The sequence below is a fragment of the Triturus cristatus genome, chromosome 9 (genome assembly GCF_964204655.1).
Source record: "Triturus cristatus chromosome 9, aTriCri1.1, whole genome shotgun sequence".
Taxonomy (NCBI): Eukaryota; Metazoa; Chordata; class Amphibia; order Caudata; family Salamandridae; genus Triturus; species Triturus cristatus.
In genome coordinates, this window is record NC_140592.1 from 150,512,148 (window position 1) to 150,533,364 (window position 21,217).

At 41.7% G+C, this 21,217-nt stretch overlaps 1 protein-coding gene across 23 annotated transcripts in view; it reads left to right on the top strand.

Moving 5' to 3' along the window:
* The window catches only part of TMEM40 (transmembrane protein 40), a 270,106-nt gene that overhangs the window by 144,399 nt on the left and 104,490 nt on the right, over window positions 1-21,217 (top strand). For 5 of the 23 annotated variants that reach the window (XM_085624612.1, XM_085624610.1, XM_085624601.1 and 2 more), the window contains 5 exons: window positions 9,818-9,913; window positions 13,040-13,147; window positions 18,302-18,352; window positions 19,247-19,300; window positions 20,872-20,922. In XM_085624612.1, coding sequence (XP_085480738.1) covers window positions 9,818-9,913; window positions 13,040-13,147; window positions 18,302-18,352; window positions 19,247-19,300; window positions 20,872-20,922 — 360 coding nt within the window. Of the gene's footprint in view, window positions 1-9,817; window positions 9,914-13,039; window positions 13,148-18,301; window positions 18,383-19,246; window positions 19,301-20,871; window positions 20,923-21,217 lie in introns of all 23 variants that reach the window. The other 18 variants (XM_085624616.1, XM_085624614.1, XM_085624617.1 and 15 more) reach the window with 5 other exon arrangements.

The window sequence follows — 21,217 nt, forward strand, 5'->3', positions numbered from 1 at the left end:
CCCAGCCAAAATAACAAATACTTTAACCGAACAGACACTAGCTGCCCTAGATGTGGTGAGGCATGAGCGGATTTACTACATATACTATGGGCCTGTACATCCATTCGATTTTACTGGAGTGTAGTCACCAGAAGTCTAGCGCAGTGCACAGAGCACACGCTTAACTGGTCGTGGGAGGTATGCATCTTTGGATTATACCAGAGGTCTAGTAAATACAAAGAGACATCTTGCTACATAGACTTAGGGCTTATAGTAGCCAAGCGTTTACTCATGCTGCAATGGAAATCCCCTGAACCCCCACCGGGGAAATCCTGGTTTCAGTCTCTACTTTGCTGGGCACAAGCAGAGAGCATAGCGAAGCATCAAGAAGATGCAATAGGTATTCGGAAGCAACCACTAGCGACGGAGTGGGACGCGATCCTGGTGGACTTCTGGTCAACATGGCAGAATCACCCTGAGGAATTAGATAGCGCACCTGAATAAGCAGCTAGCCAATATCTGCTGGACTGTACGAAGTGTGTGAGGCGAGTTAATGTATGCGTTACAACTCAGTGCTACATGCTGCATAGCAGAAACTGTGCCCCCACCGTTGACAATTGCCCAGGCCAAACAATGCAACATATGACAGATATCAGTTGAGTAGTAGGGATTTCGGCAGGGACATACATCCAAGAATACACATAGCTGTTTGTGACCCACAAGTGTGCAGACAGGCTACATGGTAATGTGTTATATGATGCTCTGAACGAAGCATTTTACCCTGTTAAATTAATGTTATGTTGTACACAGTTTAATATTTTATTGGAAGAACACTAAGATGTAAGACTGCTCAGGAAAATTATTGAATTTAAATAATTGCATTGTGATGTAACTGTACGACCTGATGCACACCACAAAATGGAAACCAATAAACATATTTAAACAAAAAGAAATTGGGAGCGCCATCTTGGAATGGCTAAATAGCCCATTTTAATTGGTTTTATGAGTTCGTTCTCATCTTTTGATTTATTTTATATTCTGTTCCCGGTACCTTTCCCACACAGGGGAGCCTGTGTAGGGTAAGCGGGGTTGCTGGGCACTAGGTTTGTCCCTTTTTTTGGTGCCAACTTGTTTGTAGAACGCGATTAGCGCTTGTGTGTAATAACACCCCTCATATGCAGGGCTATATGATGACTTCCACAGTGCGTCTGCTCAGCGGACGCACACAGCGGTCACACCAAAGGCAAGCCTGTCTGCGTCCGTCTGCACATAGACCGTGCCTAGCGCTAGAACCCCTGCCAGCTTGGCCTCAGATTCCAGGATTGGAATTTCATTCTCAAGTAAGGAACTTCATGACTTAAATAAACGGTACCTCAACTGAAATTGTTTTAATCTGCTAGTTCTCTGCCAAGGCTCAGAGGGAACCTGTAATAACTGTGGTTTCCGGCTTCCTGGCCCATTCTCCCTCGCTAACTTCCTTGATTCTAGCTTGAAAACACCAGGAAAACAGGACTCTATGGATATAATCCTCACCCAAGTCAACGCCCGTTCCTTAGTAAAACACGCTTTCGAAGTAGCAGAACTCATTGATTCTCACAAATCTGACATCTTGTTTATTACGGAAACCTGGGCTACTAACACCTCGATGACTGAACTTCTCACAACTATGCCTTCCAGTTATCGTCTGCATAGGCAAGACCGCCCACTAAAAAGAGGAAGGAGGGGTATTGGCTGTCATTTATTGGCAGAATTTTAGGGCTTATTTTACTACCAATCAGTCTGAGGACTGTGAAGCACTGTCTTTCAAATTAGGGCTCACTAATAAACATACATTTAAGGGTTCACTTATCTACCGCCCGCCTGGTCCTAAATCCTGCTTCCTAAGCTCTATCAGTTCACTACTCGAGGCAGATATTTGTAATGCTAATTTTACTGTCCTCTGTGACTTTAACTTTCGCTAAGAACAAGATGAAGACAAGGACACAGTCTCCATACTAGAAATGATGGATGCTTTTGACCTTAAACTTCTTAGCAAAGATTCCACACACAGCGGAGGTCACACGCTTGATGCACTTTTTTCTAATAGGAATGATATCTCTAGTCTCAAAGTGGTCCCTTTGGCCTGGTCCGAGCACTCAGCCATCTTTTTCACAATTAACTGCTCCGCAGTTGATACTGCCCTGAATAAGAGGATTATGTCAGCTCAGCAGAGAGTCCGGGCAAAAGTTGATCAAAATCAATTAGAGCAGTTACTGATTTCGTCAATCCCACCTGCTGTTGACAATCCGTAGCTCGCAGCCAAGTCTTATTCCACATGGCTCAATTCTGCCTTCTCTCAAATAGTCCCTATAAAAAAAGGGGGCCAAGGCTGGACCCGTCCGTCCGCCCCCTGGTTCTCAGACGCCCTCAGGCTTGAAAAACAATGCTGCAGATGCCAAGAGAGGAAATGGAGAGCTCAATTGAAGTCCCACAAGAGAGAAATTTATGAACTCTCTCTAACAAAATATAAATCCCTCTTGGTAACGGAAAAGGCAGTTTACTTCTCATCGCAAATTGAATCCGCTAAAAACTCAGCCAAAGAACTCTATCAAGTCATCAATAAGCTCACTAAACAACCTGATTATACAGGGATTGGGTTAGCCAGTCCTTTTGCAATGAGATCGCCTCGCATTTCAGGGGAAAAAATGATTCAATTTTTAACTCCTTTGATCACTCCGACAACCTTCCTCCGCCCAACATTCAAGACAGTGGGGTCAGCGTTTCTGATAATGATCTGTGCAGGAACATTTTCGATTCATTTTCCCATGTCTCCACCTCGCAAATAAAAAATCTCATCCTGACTACCAAGTCAGGTTCTCCGGATGATCTTTGCCCGCCCTCAGTTATTAAGTTGGTCCCCGACATTATTGCAGTTCATTTCTCAAACATGTTCAACAGCATGTTCAGAACAGGCATCTTTTCATCCCAATGGAAACGAGCCTCCATTCTGCCTCTATTGAAAAAATCTAACCTGGTCCCTGAAGATCCTGCCAACTATTGGCCTATTTCTTGACTCCCTTTCCCCATTAAACTAGTCGAAAAAGTGATGAGCATTCAATTAAATCAGTTCATCAAGGATTTTAATCGCCTGGACCCCACCCAATTCAGGTTTAGATCGGAACACAGGACAGAGACTGCCAGGTTCATCTTGAAGGAGGGGTGATCAGCTGCTCTCATCCTGTTGGACTTGTCTGCAGCATTTGATACGAGGGGTCATTCCACTCTGATCCACCGTCTGGAAGCAAAAAGTATTAAACATCTTGCCTTGAAATTAGTTTCCTCCTTCCTGTCAGACAGAGAAAACGTCATCAACATTAATGCCTTCTCTTTAAACTCTTTTCGCCTGCCCTGCGGTGTTCTTCAGGGCTCTTCACTTAGTCCCACCGTCTTTAATTTATACTTTACAGATTTGGCCCTTCTGGTTCAATCCTTTGGGTTCTCTCTCATGTCGTATGTGGATGACACGCAAATTGTGCTATCAGCCTCAAATAATGCAAATGACGCCTGTCTTTGCATCCACATTTGCATGAAACATATTGATGGCTGGATGAATAAACATCGGCCTAAGCTCAATGCCGGAAAGACCGAGGTGATCATACTCGGCAATAATCTCAACTTCTGGTCTTCCACTTGTTGGCCTGCAGATATGGGTCCTCTTCCCGTCCTTACCAGGAAAGCCAAGAGTCTAGGGGTCATCATCGATGATCGCTTACTCTTAGGCAATCAAATCAACTCAGTGGTCTCCTCTTCCTACAACACCTTGAGAATACTTATAAAAAATATACACGTTTCTACTTATCTGTGTTAGGAAGTCAGTGATTTCCACTTCAGTACTATCGAAGATAGACTACTGCAATGGCATTTACATTGGTTTGCAGGCCCAATATCTGAATAAATTGCAAGTTCTTCAGAACTCCACAGCCAACCTTTTACTAGACCTGCCCAGGCACCCTTCCATCTCTGCTGCTCTTAAAGACCTTCACTGGCTGATGGTCAAAAATAGAATCCGGAAGCTCTCCACGATTCTGGGCCACTTTCCTGAAGAATGGCACGCCTCAACTAGAAACCTAAGATCAACAGGCACTTTTAGAATAAGCTCAATTAGATTTAAAAAATCTAAATAGGATGGTATAAGCTTCACGGCCAGAGCAGCTACATCCTGGAGCCTCCTCCCAATAAACTTAAGATCAGCCCCTTCCTTGCTTCAGTTCAGGAAACTCTTGAAAACTTGGCTTTTCAATCAGTAGGCTCTCTTTTTACTGCTCATTGTTGATCATGGAATCAGCGCCAAGACACCTCCGGGTATAGGTTGCGTTTTACAAATAGGGTAACATAACATAACTCACATGAGGCAATTCCATGTTTGTATTTGTGCCCAACCAATACTTTCAATCACCAGCCACCACCGCAGCAACTGTTTGCTGGGCATCGCTCTTCTAAATGTACTATCCCATGTTTTCATCATTGAGTGAAGTCTATTCACTTGTGAGATAATTTTAAGATCTTTTTGTTCAGTTTATTTTTTCATGACTTTCTTTGTCAATAAGATGAAGTAGATGTTTTGTGACATAAGTAAATTTGACAAAAGATATGAAAGATTTCATCAACATTGTCAAAAAAAAACCTTCCAACATTTGTTATGCAAAACTCTATATTTCTGTTAATTAACCTATTGTGTCCACTGTCAAGAATTTTCCCCTAACCTTTTCTTTTCCTGGAGTTTTTCTCTACTGCATGACACTTACCTCTATTTAAGATAAATTTAATTATTTGTTTGTGTTATTTGACGCACCAGGAGATAAAAAAAAAATTCTCACATTTCAGACAGTGGGAATTTTTTTTCTCTCCACTATCGGTTGTCCACAGTGGCGGCTGCCACAACACGAAGGTGGGGGGTTGGCCGGTGAGGGACGGGAATATAATAATTTTTTAAAAAGTACCTTTCGCTGCTGCCTCTAACACTGACGGCCACCTTGGTGCTCTCCCAGCAGTCTCTGGGAAGGCAGAGGCTGCTGAGTCAATCCAGATGCTGCTCTCCATGAGAGCAGCACCAGGATTGGTCTGAGCAGCCTGCTACGCTGCTCAGACACTGCCTTGATTGCGGCTTTTCTCCAACCCTGCTGTGAACACAGCTGGGTTGGAGAAATAGAAGTGCACATCTCTGTTTGGCCGGCCTAGAATGGCCAGCCAAACTTACATGCACACTTCTAATTGCCCACCACCTGCCTGTTATGGCCTGGCCCCGCCGCACACGCATACGAGAGCCAGTCACAGAAAAATAAAATGATATTGTTTCCGTTGTCATTTTATTTTTCTGTGACTGACTCTGATTATTCGGGTGACCCTCCTCCACCATTACGGTGGAGCCACCGCTAGTTGTCCACATCCCATTTTGTACAAGATTCCTGGATTTTCCCAAGTGAATGTGGTCTTTTTTTTTGGGGGGGGCTGCAAACTCTTCAGTAACTTTTCCTCTATCCCAAAATATATTGAAATCTTTGTAGAAGCACATCCAGTGCTTAATTTGTCAAAGAACGAGTGAGGGTGCTGGAAGCTCTGCTCAGAAGCCTGCAGTTGATGCACTTAAATGTTGCATGCTGAATTATAAGGCTGTGAAGTCTTAAATCCACCTCATGTCTCTTTCATCCACTTGCAGACACCCCCTCCATCTTAATCTCACGTTTGCAGGTTTCTGCTTTCTGGATTTTTGATGGTTTTTCTGTCTTTCTCTTCCTCCATCATTTCCCAAATTGTGTGTTTTTCCCTCTCATACTCTCCTAAATACATAAATCGAAAAATAAGTGAAGGTGGCCCCCACCAGCAACACTGGCTCAAAATTAAGCACTAAGCATATCCTTTGTAGACAATCAAACTACATTTATCATGACTTAGCTTCGTAAATGTATTTGTCCTCATAGAATGCTCCTTCTTTATGCAGAAATTCTGCCCTTGCATCATGCCATCTATTTTTTCTGGAAATCATGCAATGGTGTAGGCTGTGTCGGTTAACTCCTGATTTGCCTACGTTACCACATGCTGTGCCAGTCTACCTACATTTTAAAAGAAGTGTTAGAGAGGAGAGCAGAAAAAGACAGTGGAGTTTAAGCTTAAAAATGCAAGTTATTGCACCTTGTTTAGGTATTCTCGTATGTTGCTTACTAAAACAAGGATGAGTTTATAAAAGTGCGTGTGTGTGTGTGTCAGTGTGTGTTTAACCACTTACTGTCCATGTGCTACCACGCGAACAACAGAAATTTCATTTGAAGCACAGCTTTTTGTACAGACCAAGGTAGAGATAAATGACTCTTGCTGTAGGACTCTTGGTATTTTTCTGGATGTGTACTATTCCACAGTGTGAGAAAAGGATCATGAAGTTTTTATGAACCAGATGTTAAGTGAAAAACATGTTTTTATAAGGTCTATTTATTGGTGCCAGCTCCACATCAATCCCTCTCTGCACTGTGAAGATGTGAACGTTTTCTTATTTTGTAACAAAATTATTCAATATTGGTTGTGCTTGCCTGACATAAATAAATTATCACAACGGCAACCAGGTAGATAGATTTTTTTTAATACCTCTGTTGTTGGAAAAGGTTTGACAGTCAGACTCCAGCCACATTTGGTCTGTGGAAACTAGTTATTTTCATAGTGTAGCTTCTCCTTTTGTAGACTTCCATTGACTGATATTTCTGTTTTCCAAAGTTTGTAATAACTCTTTCCTGGTAGGTGAGAGGTTTCGGTACAGCGCAGCTAGTTATGGACACCGTGGGGCAGGATGGATCACCCCAGCACTTTCTTCTCTTTTGAACGGTTTGTGTGCTGCACTGAAAATGTGATAGCTTTTGATGCATGCCTCATGGCAATGTAAATAAAGTGTTACGTCACTATTCATTTGTATATCAGGCTTGGTAAATACTAGCAAAACCAAACAATATATCTTAAGTGCAGGACAGAAACACAGAACTACGAAGCCAGATTTGAGCAACCCATTTTAGCGTTATGATGTTTGTGGCATGAGCTTTGCCTAACAAAACCTAAGTGTGCAATTGAGATACAAACATGATCTGAGTAAGAGAAACATGTTTTGAAAAGCGAGTCACTGTAGCCGGGGAGATTAGGGTATTCCCTGGTTTAAGATTAGGTGCTCCAGGTCCCGAACACTAGGGCTGTCTCTCAACCTTGGATTCTCTGGATCCGTGGTTATTGCTCAGGGAGGCTAGTCTCATTGTAAAAGGGGAGCAAACCACTCTCAGAAATGGATGCAAGCCTACGGGCACTCAAGCTGCGCATTTAATCACACTGGTCTGTCCCAATCCGGCTAGCTCACAATCCACCTAGGTGCTGGATCTCTATCAGTGCAGGAGAGTCTACAAACAACTAAACAATAAACTACTGATGCAGGGAGAATTTGTGCCCGCTAGTATCTTGTCTGTTCACCTACACTATCAATGGTCGTTTCTTGATGCACTCCAATTCAGGTCTCTGGTAAGCTGTAGAGAAGGCTTTCAAGGTTCTGTGTCTGCTTTTCTGGACTTGTTGGGCTTACGAGGAGATTCCTTGCAGGCAACCTCACCAGCAGGGCAGGGTACGCCAGAAGAGCCTTCAATGAGGCCTTCAAGCGTGTTCTTTGCCAGAGGAAATGGGCACCACCTAAAGTCACATTCTTTAAAGCTCAACAGTCACAAGATCGACACCGGACTTATTCCATGTTGATTTCCAAGAAACAGCTCAGAATTTCCAGTACATATTTCCAAGTGCTGGTATGTGGGCAGAAGGTCACTGTCCATCAAAGTCTGTGCAGTACACAAAATTTCAAAATCAACCAAAGCGGGTTGGACAAATCTCTCTCCTCGGATCAGTTTCTAAGAACGATACCCCTCATCTTCCTCCCAGAAAGCACAGTGGATGATACTGGCTGCATGTGGTGGCCTGCTCAGGCAGGAATCTTGATGTATTTCCATCAAATGGTCCTGGGAAAGTAAGAACTGGAAGAAAGGATTGCAGCACAGATCTGTCGATGTTGGGTAAGATCTGTCCCTGTATGGGTAAGCATTCACCCTCCTTTTTGCTATCACAACTCTTACACACGAATAATTGTTCATGGCCAAATAATGCAAAATATAATGCTGGGGTACTGATAGGTACATCCATCAATGTACCAAACAGTATATTGTTCATGGACATTTCTCACCATGAAAAATAAATATGAAGGAAATCCCAACTGTCCCAAACCACTTGACTCCTGTGCAGAGCTGAATGACACAAACTATCCACTTGGGACTGCATGTCGCAGAGACCAATGGAGGTTCTTCACATCTGTCGACAAACTTTTTCTATGCAGCTATCTGTGGCAACACGGTATTGAGAAGTTTTGTTTAACAATGAAAAGAACTTCATTTTTCCATGTATATCTTCATACTGAAGAAAGGTATTACCCGTGGTGGTGTTACCCGGAAACCAGTCCCAGGATGCTTGTTTCCGGTCCAGGGAAGACCTGGCTTGGCAGTTCGGGCTGGACTGTTCCCATGAGGCACAGGGTCAGACTGATTTGCATATGGCCATGTCTGAACTGGGGTGGTGGAGTGAGCTAAAGAACGATGATGGGTTCAACCCAGATCTGTGACTGTGGGTGAGTGTCTGAAAAGTTTCAGCACTCCGTCCATCATCTCCTTGTGTTTGCTTGGCGCCAATAAAGACCCTTAAGTAAGTAAAACATGCGGCAGTAAACGTTTTCTAAGGAATATTGAAAGTTCGCAAAAACCTTTGGCCATGCAAACGTGAATTTATTTTGTAATTGTCTATACAAATATTAATGTTTTCTTTTCACAATTTCATGAATGAAGCAATGTAAATTCTATCTAGACCCTTATTAGGAGTATGCCGGTTTTACCTGCTATGAGTTTCCTTCCAGGGTAGTGCCTCAAAACGCTGTTTGGTATTTTCCCTGTTGTGTTTTTCGCTGGGGCTCAATTTTCATACTACTTCAAGATTTAGGGCCTGATAACGATCTTAGCGAACAGGGTTACTCTGTCACAAACATGACTGGTACCCTGTCCGCAAAATTGCAATTCCTTTATATCCTATGGAACTTGTAATACTGCGTAAGGGATACCCGTCACGTTTGTGACGGACTATTCCATCCGCCAAGATCGTGATCAGTTCCTTAGTCTTCTAAATGAGGAATATTCACGGAAATCAGTGTTTGCACATCGATTTATACGGGATTTATCCCTCCTTCCTCACACTGATGTATTCTGCCAGGTTTACACTGGCAAAATATATCTGTGGAAAATATCGAAATGTGGGAATATGGTAAACTTGCATTGTTCCTTTTAATCACTGGAAAAGGCAAAATGGTTGAAGTTGTTTTTTCGAATATGTTGTAACATACTCACACTGCACCTTCTGTTGAAACCTTTATAAACAAGAACACTATTTCCTTACTTATAAGTTCTGGAAATAGAGGTTTTACAGTAGACAAATAGAAGATATTATTGATGCCTGTGCCACACATGGGTGAAAAAAAAATATTTAAAAATAAGTAATAATGTGTCATCACAGCAAAAAGGCATACATTTATGTGTTCTGTTTCGACTAGCCATGGAGTCTTATGAAAGATCAAAGTCGTGCAAGTACTGCATGTTTTTACAATAAAATAAATCTCAGTACCTTTTTGAAAAACCCAGTAATTGTTTTTACTATTGACAGAAGTGGAAGATGACCTAGATATTGTCTGGTTCAGTGTCACTTGAAACACCTTCTGACCTGTCTACATTATTTTCCTGTGTTTCACTAACAGGTGTTACAAATAAGCCCAAGGTCACTGTGGCCACTGTGAAGCCAAACATACACAGGATAAAAGCAGACCAGGAAAATGCTGAACAACTTACACCAGGTATGGCAAAAACACGCAGCTTGGTTATGTTTTACTTCCATTGGAGGCCTCCAGTGTGAAAACATGTTTTAAAATCTAATTAGATATTGCTTTGAAGTCAGAGCAGTGAAACAAAAGTTTCATTGCTTCACCGCTTTGATGTTGCAAAGTCCATGCTCTGGCTGTGATGATCTGTCACATCCAGGAGCGGACCGTGCAGATGAGAGCGGTGGGGCTGGGTGTGTGGGGGTAGGTAATTTCGACAGACGAACACAAGGGTAAATTAATTATTTATTTAATTTTCCCTCTTGGTCCTCTTGTCAAAATCCCCCCCTCTCCCACCTGGCCCCATGGCTCTTACCTGCATGGGTTGCTCCTGGTCACATCCCCTGGGTCACGAACCTCCATCTCCCCTAATTGCTGCAGATCTGACTCTACCCACAGTGGCATCAAAATGGAGGCCATGCTGACGAGCAGCTCTCACACAGCTACAGTCAGCACCGCGTTATGTCTGCAACTCACTGCAAGACAACTGAGTTTGGCTTCTAGTTGAGTTACTGTGCGGTGGGTGATGTGGGAGAAAGAAACACACCAGGTAGTGATTTTTTTATTATTGAGGGGAATGGGGGGACGGTATCACATAACGTGAACTGGGAGGTGTCAGGGGCTTTTTTAGATTGGCCGATGATGGGAGTGGGGTCTCCTCTGGGCCTGTGATTTTTGCTCCATTTCATTAAGGAGCCATGTTTAGTCATGGGGTTTTGTGTGCCAGTCTAATGCATTATGGGTGATGTAGTCTTGGTTTGCTTCCATTGACCTAATTAAACCGACAGACATAATGACAATGATTTGTGGGTGAAAGGTTCAGGACTGGAAACATGACAACTTTGAGTGAGGTGGTAAAACCATTGTTGGCCATGGGAGGATTCATCTAAGTGTGTCATGTATTTTTGGGAGTTTACTCAGAAGAATGTGGGTGGGTTTGCCTGATGTACTGAAGAGGGTGTAGAGATGCCAGGTACTTTATGAGTGGGGGACTGAGTGAGGTACGGTTTTGTGCATGGCTCTCTCATGACGTTTCTACTCCTGTGCTACAGCCCTGAAAAGGGGAAGAGGTTTGGAAGCAGGGCCTTCCAGAAAATAAAGTTCTTTAGGGGTAATTGTCAATTAAATAGGGTCTCAACCTTTAAGTCCCAACTGACACGATGGGTGAGTCAATTTTTACTCTTGTTTACAATTTAATGGCACTTTGGCCCTGTGGTGAAGTATAAAACTGTTATAGTCAGCTACCAATATATATAATTGTTTACTTGTTGGCAGGAAACGAATCTGTCACAGATATTGGCCGTAGATAGTAAACAGATTTGTGTCAATGGTATTTTTTAATGAGTTGGCTGTAAAAGCAGTCAGCAAGATTTTCATTTTTCTGCAAAATGTTATTTATTGAAATACCACGGGCAACAAAAAGGAACATTATATGGTGAAATATTGTGATGTTTACTGCTAACCAATTAAATTACCACAGGCAGATTTTACCAGCTTGAAATCCAAATTCTGTTACTGCAAATATATTTATGTGCTGTGGTCAGGGCTTTAAGTGGTATGAAAAAACTGGAGGGGCCTCTCAAAGGGGTGTGGCTGATGTAATTAAGGGCGTGGCTTAAAACACTTAAGCTAAAAATCTGTGCTTAGTATAGTGTGCCTACACAAAACAATGTCTCAGCCGGTAATCATTCACAAGGCAATTAATCACGAGGAATTAATCAAAGGAGAGAAGGAAAAAAGGGAGACCCAAATAAGTTTGTAAGAAAAAAGGTTATTATTTGCAAGTCGTTATAACAGCACTACAGTACATTATATGAATAAGTAACCATAAGTGGGTTGCGCACTTGACGTGCTTGTGATAGTGAACGGCGCAGTGACACAATGAGGTAACAAAACAGCGTTAGCAGCGCAAAAATTACAATAAGATTGGTGGTTAATAACAAAAATGAAGGTATATACAAGATAAATATTCCGCTTTAAATTATTTAGATTGATTAGATTGACCACATTGAAGCCAGAGACAACGCTGGGTGGTCGGCGGCGTTTCGACCTGTCTTAGTTTAGGTTGTCATCGGGACCAGGTTACTTGAATTTGATATAGTGCTGAATAGTAGGGGGATGGTCCAAGTCAAAGGGCGAGGAAGGTAAGGCAGTCCAGGAGGTATCTGCAAGGGTTAAAACCTGTTGGGACAACGTAAGACTAAATAAGGTCCCCGTGGGGTGCAAAGGAATGCCAGGTCTGTGAGGCAAAACAATGTCATCCGCGACGTTCCGGAGGGTTGTAGAACATCGGCCCAAGTATGACAGAGGTACCAAACTCCGTTGGGAAAATCCAAAGTGGAGTGAAGCGGGCGGGGGCACCAAGTCAAAAAACCGCTGTCAGCACTAGCGGTAAATCGGAGGCAAGCCAGTTGTTTGGACGAGCAAGACTCAGCCGCGGTGAACACTCCCGGTCAGAGTGGGAGGCCATAATAGAATAAGGCGAATGGGCGAAATGAAGCATCCCGTCACAGGTGCCCAAGGAAATGGTGCATAATGTGTTGCCCCACTGGTTCTGTCATTGCATTCAGATGTATGATACAACAAGCAACATAATTCCTACAACAAGTCAGGACTATTTGCTTTGTCAATGGTTGTTGGTTGCATAACATAAATAAGCAGCACCTGTGGCTTGTATATAGTATTGAAAAAGCTTCCACTTAAATCCCTGGTGACACCACAACAATGTTGCTGCTCCTGAGTTTCAAAAAGAGAAGGGAAATCCAGAGAAAAAATTACTCTCTTTAAAGGATTTCCCTTCCCCTACAACGCTCACCTGGCATGACATCATGCCGCAACATCTCTACTAGTGAGAAGTGTGAGCAGGCACACATCGATGTGCCTGCTGTCACTGCAGTCCGGAAAAAAATTGATCGACTGTGCCAGGGCACAAAACAGAGCCCGATGGAGACCCTTTTCAAGGCCCCCTTTTAAAAACTGCCGGTGCTCAGCACTGGTGAGACCCGGACCACTTAAAGCCCTGACTGTGGTCATTTTCATGCTATTTTAATAAACAACATTTCTTATTTTTTAAACCTTTATGTAAATTAATGTAATTGTTAGCAGATGATGCAGTTTTGAAGACACGCAGACTCTCTCCAGCAATGTTAAAGCGAAGTTTGACAAAGGTGAAAGAAATTGACAGTGAAGATGATCATCCGGATGCATCAGGTGTGCCTAATACAATTGTCACGCTGAAGTTCCTTTGAAATAGCTTGAACGACGATGTGTTCTTTCTGTATGGTTGATACTTTTTGTACCATGCCAGTGACCTACCACACGTTCTAGCTTTTATTGTTGTGGGTAAGGATTCTTAGGAAAAGAACCTGAGTTTGTATTTTTTCCTCTTTTCCTTTTTACCCTGGGTGGCCAGTAGAGCCACTTCTCATCCTTCGGTTTTTAGGAACGCGGCTCCCCGTTACCTTGGTATTGCGGCCTGTCATGCCACTTGATTATATATTTTGGGGTTTTTCTGTCCACCAATGAAGGCATTAGGCACCAGATCTCTCTCTTGGATTACTAAATAATGCAACTCTTAACATTTGAAAATTACCACCACCAAATAGAAACCGATTTAAAAAAAAACAGGGATCTGGAAATCTTACTAAACTGCAGTATGATTTATGCCACTAAGGTTATCAAATGTACATTGCAGAAATAAATGGGTATGGTTGAAAGGTAATATACTTTCAACAGTAAACTGTCCTAAAGCCACTGAGGCAGAAAAAAATATTTTCCCATTTGAATTCTTTTATAATTGCTGGGGCAGTGGCGTAACAACAGCCCCCACAGCTCCTGAACTCCAGTGGGCTCCGGCACTGTGCATGGACAGCGGCACTCTGGTCTGAGAGCTCCTGACTGGGTCCAGAGCATGGGGGCCCCTCAATGTACTTTCCAGGGGGCCCCCCCGAAGTTTTGTTACTCCACTGTGCTGGGGCAGGGGTATTTTATGGAACTGTAATCTATGAACTTAAGTGTCTGTGCCTTGGGCTCCTGATGAACTGTTATCATAGTTCGTTGAAGTTCATTGTATAGGAAGTGTAAGATGTATGGAAGACCTTCAATTTGTCTAAAAGTAGAATAATAAGAACAGTGAGAGTGGGCTTTGGGTCAGCTGCAGTGAGCCACAGGCTTTGATGGAGCTTTTTTGGTTTGCAATTGCTTGGATGAGCTGGCCATCAAGAACATTACATTTTTAGAAGGTTACATTGCGCCACATTGGTTAGAACATGAGTAATATGTTTGTTAGTCTTGCTAATATGTCATTATGTCTAGGTTATAATTAAATGCCAGTGTTTGTTCTTTATGTATTTATTTTAAAATGGCATTTTAAGTGTTGGCCTGTGGCATTTTTGTATACAAATTGCTTTTTGTTTTGATGTCTTAGCATGCCATAAAGTCAAAGTACTAGTCACTGTTCATCCTTAGTTCATTTGTTTTTCTATGTCATCGTGATAACATGCTGCTGATAATATTGTTTTTTGCTCTTGAATTAAAGATGTGCATGCATATAGGCCTTTGCTAAATATGCTACACGAGTCAAGTGCCTTTGTCAAAAGTATGTATTCAATATTTTGCTGTGTACGCCTTTTAAGTTCACTACTTATGACACAAACTGCATCTTGTGACTCATTTTCAAAACACCTCTCCTTTGAGGGTCAGATTAACACTGCTAATGCAGTCAGGTCAGCCAAAGGACCCTACACACAGCTTCCATATAGGTGTAGCGTAAGATCTTGCTTCATATGGGATTTTCTTTCTAGGGCAGCTGGGGGCAACAAACTCAGATTTGCCCAACTATTCTCAAACTCTTATCATAACAAGGGGCAAGACCTATGGGGCTTGTCAATGCTTGCCTGTTTCGGCTAATGAGGAATACAATGACCAGACTGCTTGTCAGAACAAGCATTTGCAATGCAATAGGTCTCGCATTTATGCAACTTTAAACTATTGGCATTGTAAATGACTATGCATTTTATTTATGGTTTAAAATTGAAAATAAAAATAAAAGGCATTATCATTTGCAATGTCTATAGCTCAAACTCGCGTAAATGCATGACCTATTGCATTGCAAATGCTTGTTTTGTTAGCAGAGTGGTCGAGTGCTATACAGCTTTACAGAAGCGTGGGCCATATTGGGAAAAAAAATATTTTCAAATAAGTCCAACTCTAGTTGCGAGATGAACACTTGGTATCACATTTCAAACACAATATTAAAAAGTATATATATTTTTGGTTTTAGTCGAAACATGTTTTCCAAATTAGTATTTGTTCAAAAATCGAAATTACTTGATTCATTTTCATCCCATCTACCACAATCATCATAAAACAAAGACATTATGGTTTCCAGAAGCATTTGCATTCAAAACACACTATTATTAAAATTTGAAGCTGCCAGTTTTATCAGTGTTATCAGGTGAGTCTTCTATTCCTATACTCCCAGGCTCCAGATCTGATGGAGGGCAACGTGCTCATTGATCGCGCCTTGTCCTCACTGAATGTTAAATACAAAGGGAAGCAGCGTAAACGTTGTCATTGTGCAAACTCTCAGAAAGCGTGTCTTTCGATTTAAAAAACAAGTGTATATTAGCCTTTCAAACATCACCTCAACTATTTACTGCATTGAATAACACATCAGTAAAAAGGCAATTGTGGACAGTTTTCAAATTAAACCCAAAGAAAACGAGCAGCTGGGAATAGCACCGGACAAGCTGCGATGGGTGGGAGGTGGTGTTGTGGGGAAGGCACTGGGAGGTTAAGTGGACTGGCAGCAGCAAGACACCAGCAGCTGGGAGCAAGTAAAACATTTGAAAGCACTGCTACCCATATCCCGTTTTTTTGCTGTTTTCCAAAATGTAATTTTTTTATTTTTCAAAATGATTAAAAGGTGCACCACTGCTGGTGTCATCTGTTGAATCCTGCCCAAGTAGTGACTATTGCAGACTCCTGAGAGGAGAGGAACACTTTTTTTTCTGTAGACGCTAACGAGGCTCTCGTCGCTGCCGTGATAGGCCTAGCGGAGCCGGCGCTTTATTTATTCATTTCTTATTTATTCTCACAATTCATTGAAGTCAAAAGATTAATGTATTGCGAGAATAAATACAAAATTAGTAGAGCCCGGGCTCAGCTACGCCCGTCGCGGCGGTGACAAGAGCCTTATTAGCATGTCTCCAGAGACGCGGGCTACCAGAAGCCAGTCCCCAACCCTCGGAGTTCAGGATGGTGGTGAACGATAGCAGAGCAAACGAGTGGTCTGAAAACACGAGCACTGCACCGGGTGCTCCAAGACAAAACAAACATTAGAACCAGTTCCTATAGCGTAAAAAAGTGCCTACCCAATAATTAAAGGAAACTGGATAACACCGTGAGTAAAAGATCCAGCCCGGGTAGGCGGGACCAAAAGGGGACAGGGCGGCAACAAGGAGGGACTAAAATGCCTCACTGACAATGGAAATCAGGGTTTAGCATGCACGATGACGAAAGCCAAAAGGAGAAATGGGCGGAGCCTAGACTCCACTTCTGAAATTGACTTGTTTACATGAGGCCTCGCAGAGCAAGCAGCGTATGTGCGCTGCAATGCTAGGAGAGACCTGAAAAGGGAATGAGTATTCCATGCCTACACTGGCTTCCCATTATGCATCAAAGGGGTTCAAATGTTTTTCCTTGGGTTACAGGGTCATTAAATTCATGGGAGCCCGCTGCTCAACAGACATTTGTGACACGTGTGACCTGTCATGCCAGTAGTTTTGATTGACGTTAATGTGTTTGTTTCTCAGAGGAAAAACCTGCTCTTGTTGAGGCTCTGCAGGGTTGTTCTGTTTAAGCCATTCATAGTTAATTCATTACTGATCCACAAGTGCTTCTAGTTCCATATTTGTTAGCTGATGTATACATCAATTTCATTCCCATGAATTCACCATCATGCTGTGTGATTGTATTCTCTAGCACAGAGTCGGCTTCAGAAGCCATCTTTCTTTTTGGTGCACATGCGACGACGGATGAGTTCAGAAAGGGACCTCGCGCAAGATATGAGTTCCCATGTCTGTGCAGGCATGAAGAACCACAGTAGTTATAGGTTCAGTACAATGTGTCATTGCAAGAATTGCTTCTCCTTCATTGCAGACATAAAGCTCATATTCTGTATTTGGCAATTAACTAGTCTCCCTAGGTGTGCTTGTCTTCTCGCTTCAGTCTAAACGGATGTCTTTTAGATTTACTTACAATACATGCTTCATTTTCTTTGAAACACAGTGTATTTAAAGATGTCTATCTCTTCCCCCTGATGGGACTCTTGCCAGCGTGGTTGGAGTTGTTTTGGGAGAAAAACTCATTGACTCCTTCTGCTCTTTCGGTCCACCCCGGGATTACTGAACATTCATCTGGTCCCCCTTGTCTATTCCCCCTGTAACCTCTCTTTGATTCATACCCTTATTGAACTTGGTCACTAGTCACAGAAAAAGTAGGTCCTAGAAATGGGCCTCCAAAATGGGGTCTGTAACCAGGACCCACATAAAAAATATTTTTGACATGCTAAGAATTTGCTTTCAGTGAGCCAGAAATAACGTACATGTTTCTATTTGATTTGTATTGTGATCCCGCCCGTAGGGATGCCAACAGAAACGGCTTATGGATGGGCCTCCCTAAATTGCGTATTCTGTGTGATGCCATTTCAGCTGGTGTTACAGCTACCAGAAGGTCTTCCTGATTATGTTCCCAGTTTCCTGCGCAGGGCAGACAGTGTTAGTGTTAATAGACAGTCCAGTGGCTGAGACACATATCATTTGCTAGAGGAAGACAGGTTGGCCCAGGCTGCCAAGCATGGATCATGTTTTGAGCAGTTGAGGTGAGGACACTCTTTTGTCCTTCACACTTATATGTCTACTGGAAAGTTGAACGTGACAGGGGGTCAGCACTGTCCCATCTTTCTTTCCTCTCAAATGTCTATAGCCATCGGAGTACTAGCCCAATAGTCTGCGAGGTTGGTCGATTATGGCAGAACCCGTTTCCCTCAAGGATGATGTTCTCCTCCCAACACTTTATTCAGAGACCCCTCTCCCATCCTCAGTCCCCACCACATATCTCATCCATTGTTAATATCTGCTATCGATTGGAAAGCAGGATTGTTACTATACCCTTGCTTAAATGCATTACAAAATACTATAAGTCAACCAACAGTAAGTGTGACGTGTATTGCATTGCAGGTACACAATAATGCAATTTCTTTAATTTTCATATTTTGCAATAACTTGCCTGAAAACCGTGTGCTTTTATAAGGAAAACCATAGCTCCTTTGAAAAAGAATGACAATATGGCTGTTTTCTGCAGGTGCTGACAAGGATGATGCAAAGAGAGAGAAGGTTGCGGCAAAGAAAAAAGGTGATGAGGAGGAAATGGAGCAGCAGAAGGGTAGTAGAAGTGCAATAAAGCAGCATTAAATTACTATATTTATATGAAACCATATGGCTGCACTGTTGCAGTGTTAATATAGAATTACACTTCTAGCTGTTAGATGATGCTTTTTTCCAACATGAACATTCATTGAGGTACCATGGTCTCAATAATATATTCCTCTCATCACACCTCCTTACCCCATGTAATGTCTAAAGTTTTCCAATTTTGCCTAAACTCACTTTAAAAAAATAGTTTTAGTGCTGCAGAAATAATTTGCTGTGGTGTTTGTGGGAGAAAAAGCAGTGAAAGTTAATTTTGGCGAGAGAATTCTTTTGCGAAAACTCTTTTTGCATGAAATTTCACGTGGGTGAAGTTGAAGTGCACCAACTAAACACAACTTTAGGAATTCGCAAACTAGTGAACTCTGTACAACACCGGAAGGTGAATTTAAGTTTCATTCAGTGCACATTCTTTTCTATTTATGTTACCTTTCCCAATAATTTGTGGTCTTAGGTTATGATGAAATGTAACTATTCTTATTGGCCATGGACTGGTCAATTGTTTTTCAACCATCCAAAAACACATGACAATTAACCAAATGTACATTTTCAAAACAAAACATCACTTTCATCCAAATAACTTGGAACCGAAACAACTCTGAACTACGCCTCTCTTCAACAGTGCATCAAAGCAATAAGTGTACCCAAGGGACATTTTTTTTTACCAACTATAAGTTCTAAGGTATCCAGTCACAGATACACAATAACGCATTTTCTGTAATTATCAATTTTGACAAAACTTTGCCTGAAAACTGTGTGCTTTTATAATGAAAACCATAACTCCTTTGAAATAGAATGACAATATGGCTGTTTTCTGCAGGTGCTGACGATGATGATCCAAAGAGAGAGAAGGTTGCGTCAAAGAAAAAAGAAGGTGATGCGGAGGCATTTAATTAATATTTTTGTACCGTGCAGCAAAAGGGTACTAGAAGTGCAATAGAGCAGCATTGAATTACTATATTAAAATGAAACCATTTGGCTGCATTGTTGTAGTGTTAATATAGTATTACACTTCTAGCTGTAAGATGATGCTTTTTCCAACATGAACATTTATTTATTTATGATTTTTTTTAGAAAGTTTTATAAAGCGCGAACATGACCCTTGCGGGTATCACAGCGCTGTACACACGGCGAAAATATTAATAAAGTCCATACAATAGAAGTCACTATAGTGATACCACAAGGAGTACTCAAACAAGATCAGGGAACTGGTAGTGGGCCACACTAGATCCATTTCTCCTAGGGTGTAAAATATTTCCTGTAGTAAAACAAGCAAAGTGAACTTGACACAACATAATACAATAATTGACAAACCTGAAGGGTGAGGGCCCTCGGATAAAATAACAATTAACAACCAAACCTAAAATAAATGGAGAACAATAAGTTGGCAGAAATGTATGGTCTGTCAGTAAGGGGACATGTAAAAGAGAACACAATGATGGAGTTAATGAACACTCAGTCAAATCGATTTGGCCTGTTCCTTGAAAAAGGCAGTGGAAGGATTGTCTCTCGACTCCGACGGAAGAGCGTTCCAAATTCTAGGTGCCAATCCGGAGAAAGCACGTTTGTAGGTACTTTTCTTCTTGAATTTGGGTGGTTTCAAAAGAAGTGTGGACGTACTTCTTAAGTTCCGATTGGAACCAGAAAGAACAAGCTTGTTCGCAAGATAGGCCGGAGTGTTGTAATGCAAGGCTTTATGCATGAGGCAAGCTATTTTAAAGCGAATCCTCACTTCAATAGACAGCCAATTAAGCTGCACAAGGTCAGGTGTAATGTGATCGTGTTTTTTGGAGCCTGTGTTATTTGTACTCATTGAGGTACCATGGTCTCAATAATATATTCCTCTCATCCCAACCCCTTACCCGTAGTGGTGTGTAAAGTTTTCCAATTTTGCCTAAACTCATTTCAATTTTTTTTTGTGTGCTGCATAAATTATTTGGTGTGGTGTTTGTGTGAGAAAAAGCAGTGAAAGTTAACTTTTGTGAGAGAATTCTTTTGTGAAAACTCTTTTTGTATGAAATTTCACATGCGTGAAGTTGAAGTGCACCAACTAAACACAACTTAAGGAATTCGCAAACTAGTGAACTTTGTACAACACCGGAAGGTGAATTTAAGTTTCATTCAGTGCACATTCATTTTCATCTATGTGACCTTTCCCATTATTTGTGGTCATAGATGATGATGAAATGTAGTTATTCTTATAGGCCAAGGGCTGGTCAATTGCTCTGAACTATGCCTCTTTTCAACAGTGCATCAAGCTAACAAGTGTCCCCAAGGGACATTATTTACCAACTTTAAGTTCTAAGGTATCCCAGTCACAGATACACAATAACGCAATTTCTTTAATGTTCATGTTTTACAATAATTTACCTGAAAACTGCGTGCTTTTATAATGAAAACCATAACTTCTTTGAAATAGAATGACAATATGTCTGTTTTCTGCAGGTGCTGACGAGCATGATCCAAAGAGAGAGAAGGTTGCGTCAAAGAAAAAAGGTGATGAGGAGGCATTTAATTTATATTTCTGTACCATGCAGCAGAAGGGTACTAGAAGTGTAATAAAGCACCATTGAATAACTATTTTAAAATGAAACCATCTGCCTGCATTGTTGTATTGGTAATATAGTATTACACTTCTAGCTGTAAGTTGATGCTTTTCCCAACACGACCATTCATTGAGGTACCATGGTCTCACTAATATATCCGTCTCATCCCACATTCCACCCCCGAAGCCCTAGTCGTATGTAAAGTTTTTCAGTTTTCTCTAAACTCACTTCAAAAATAGTTTTAG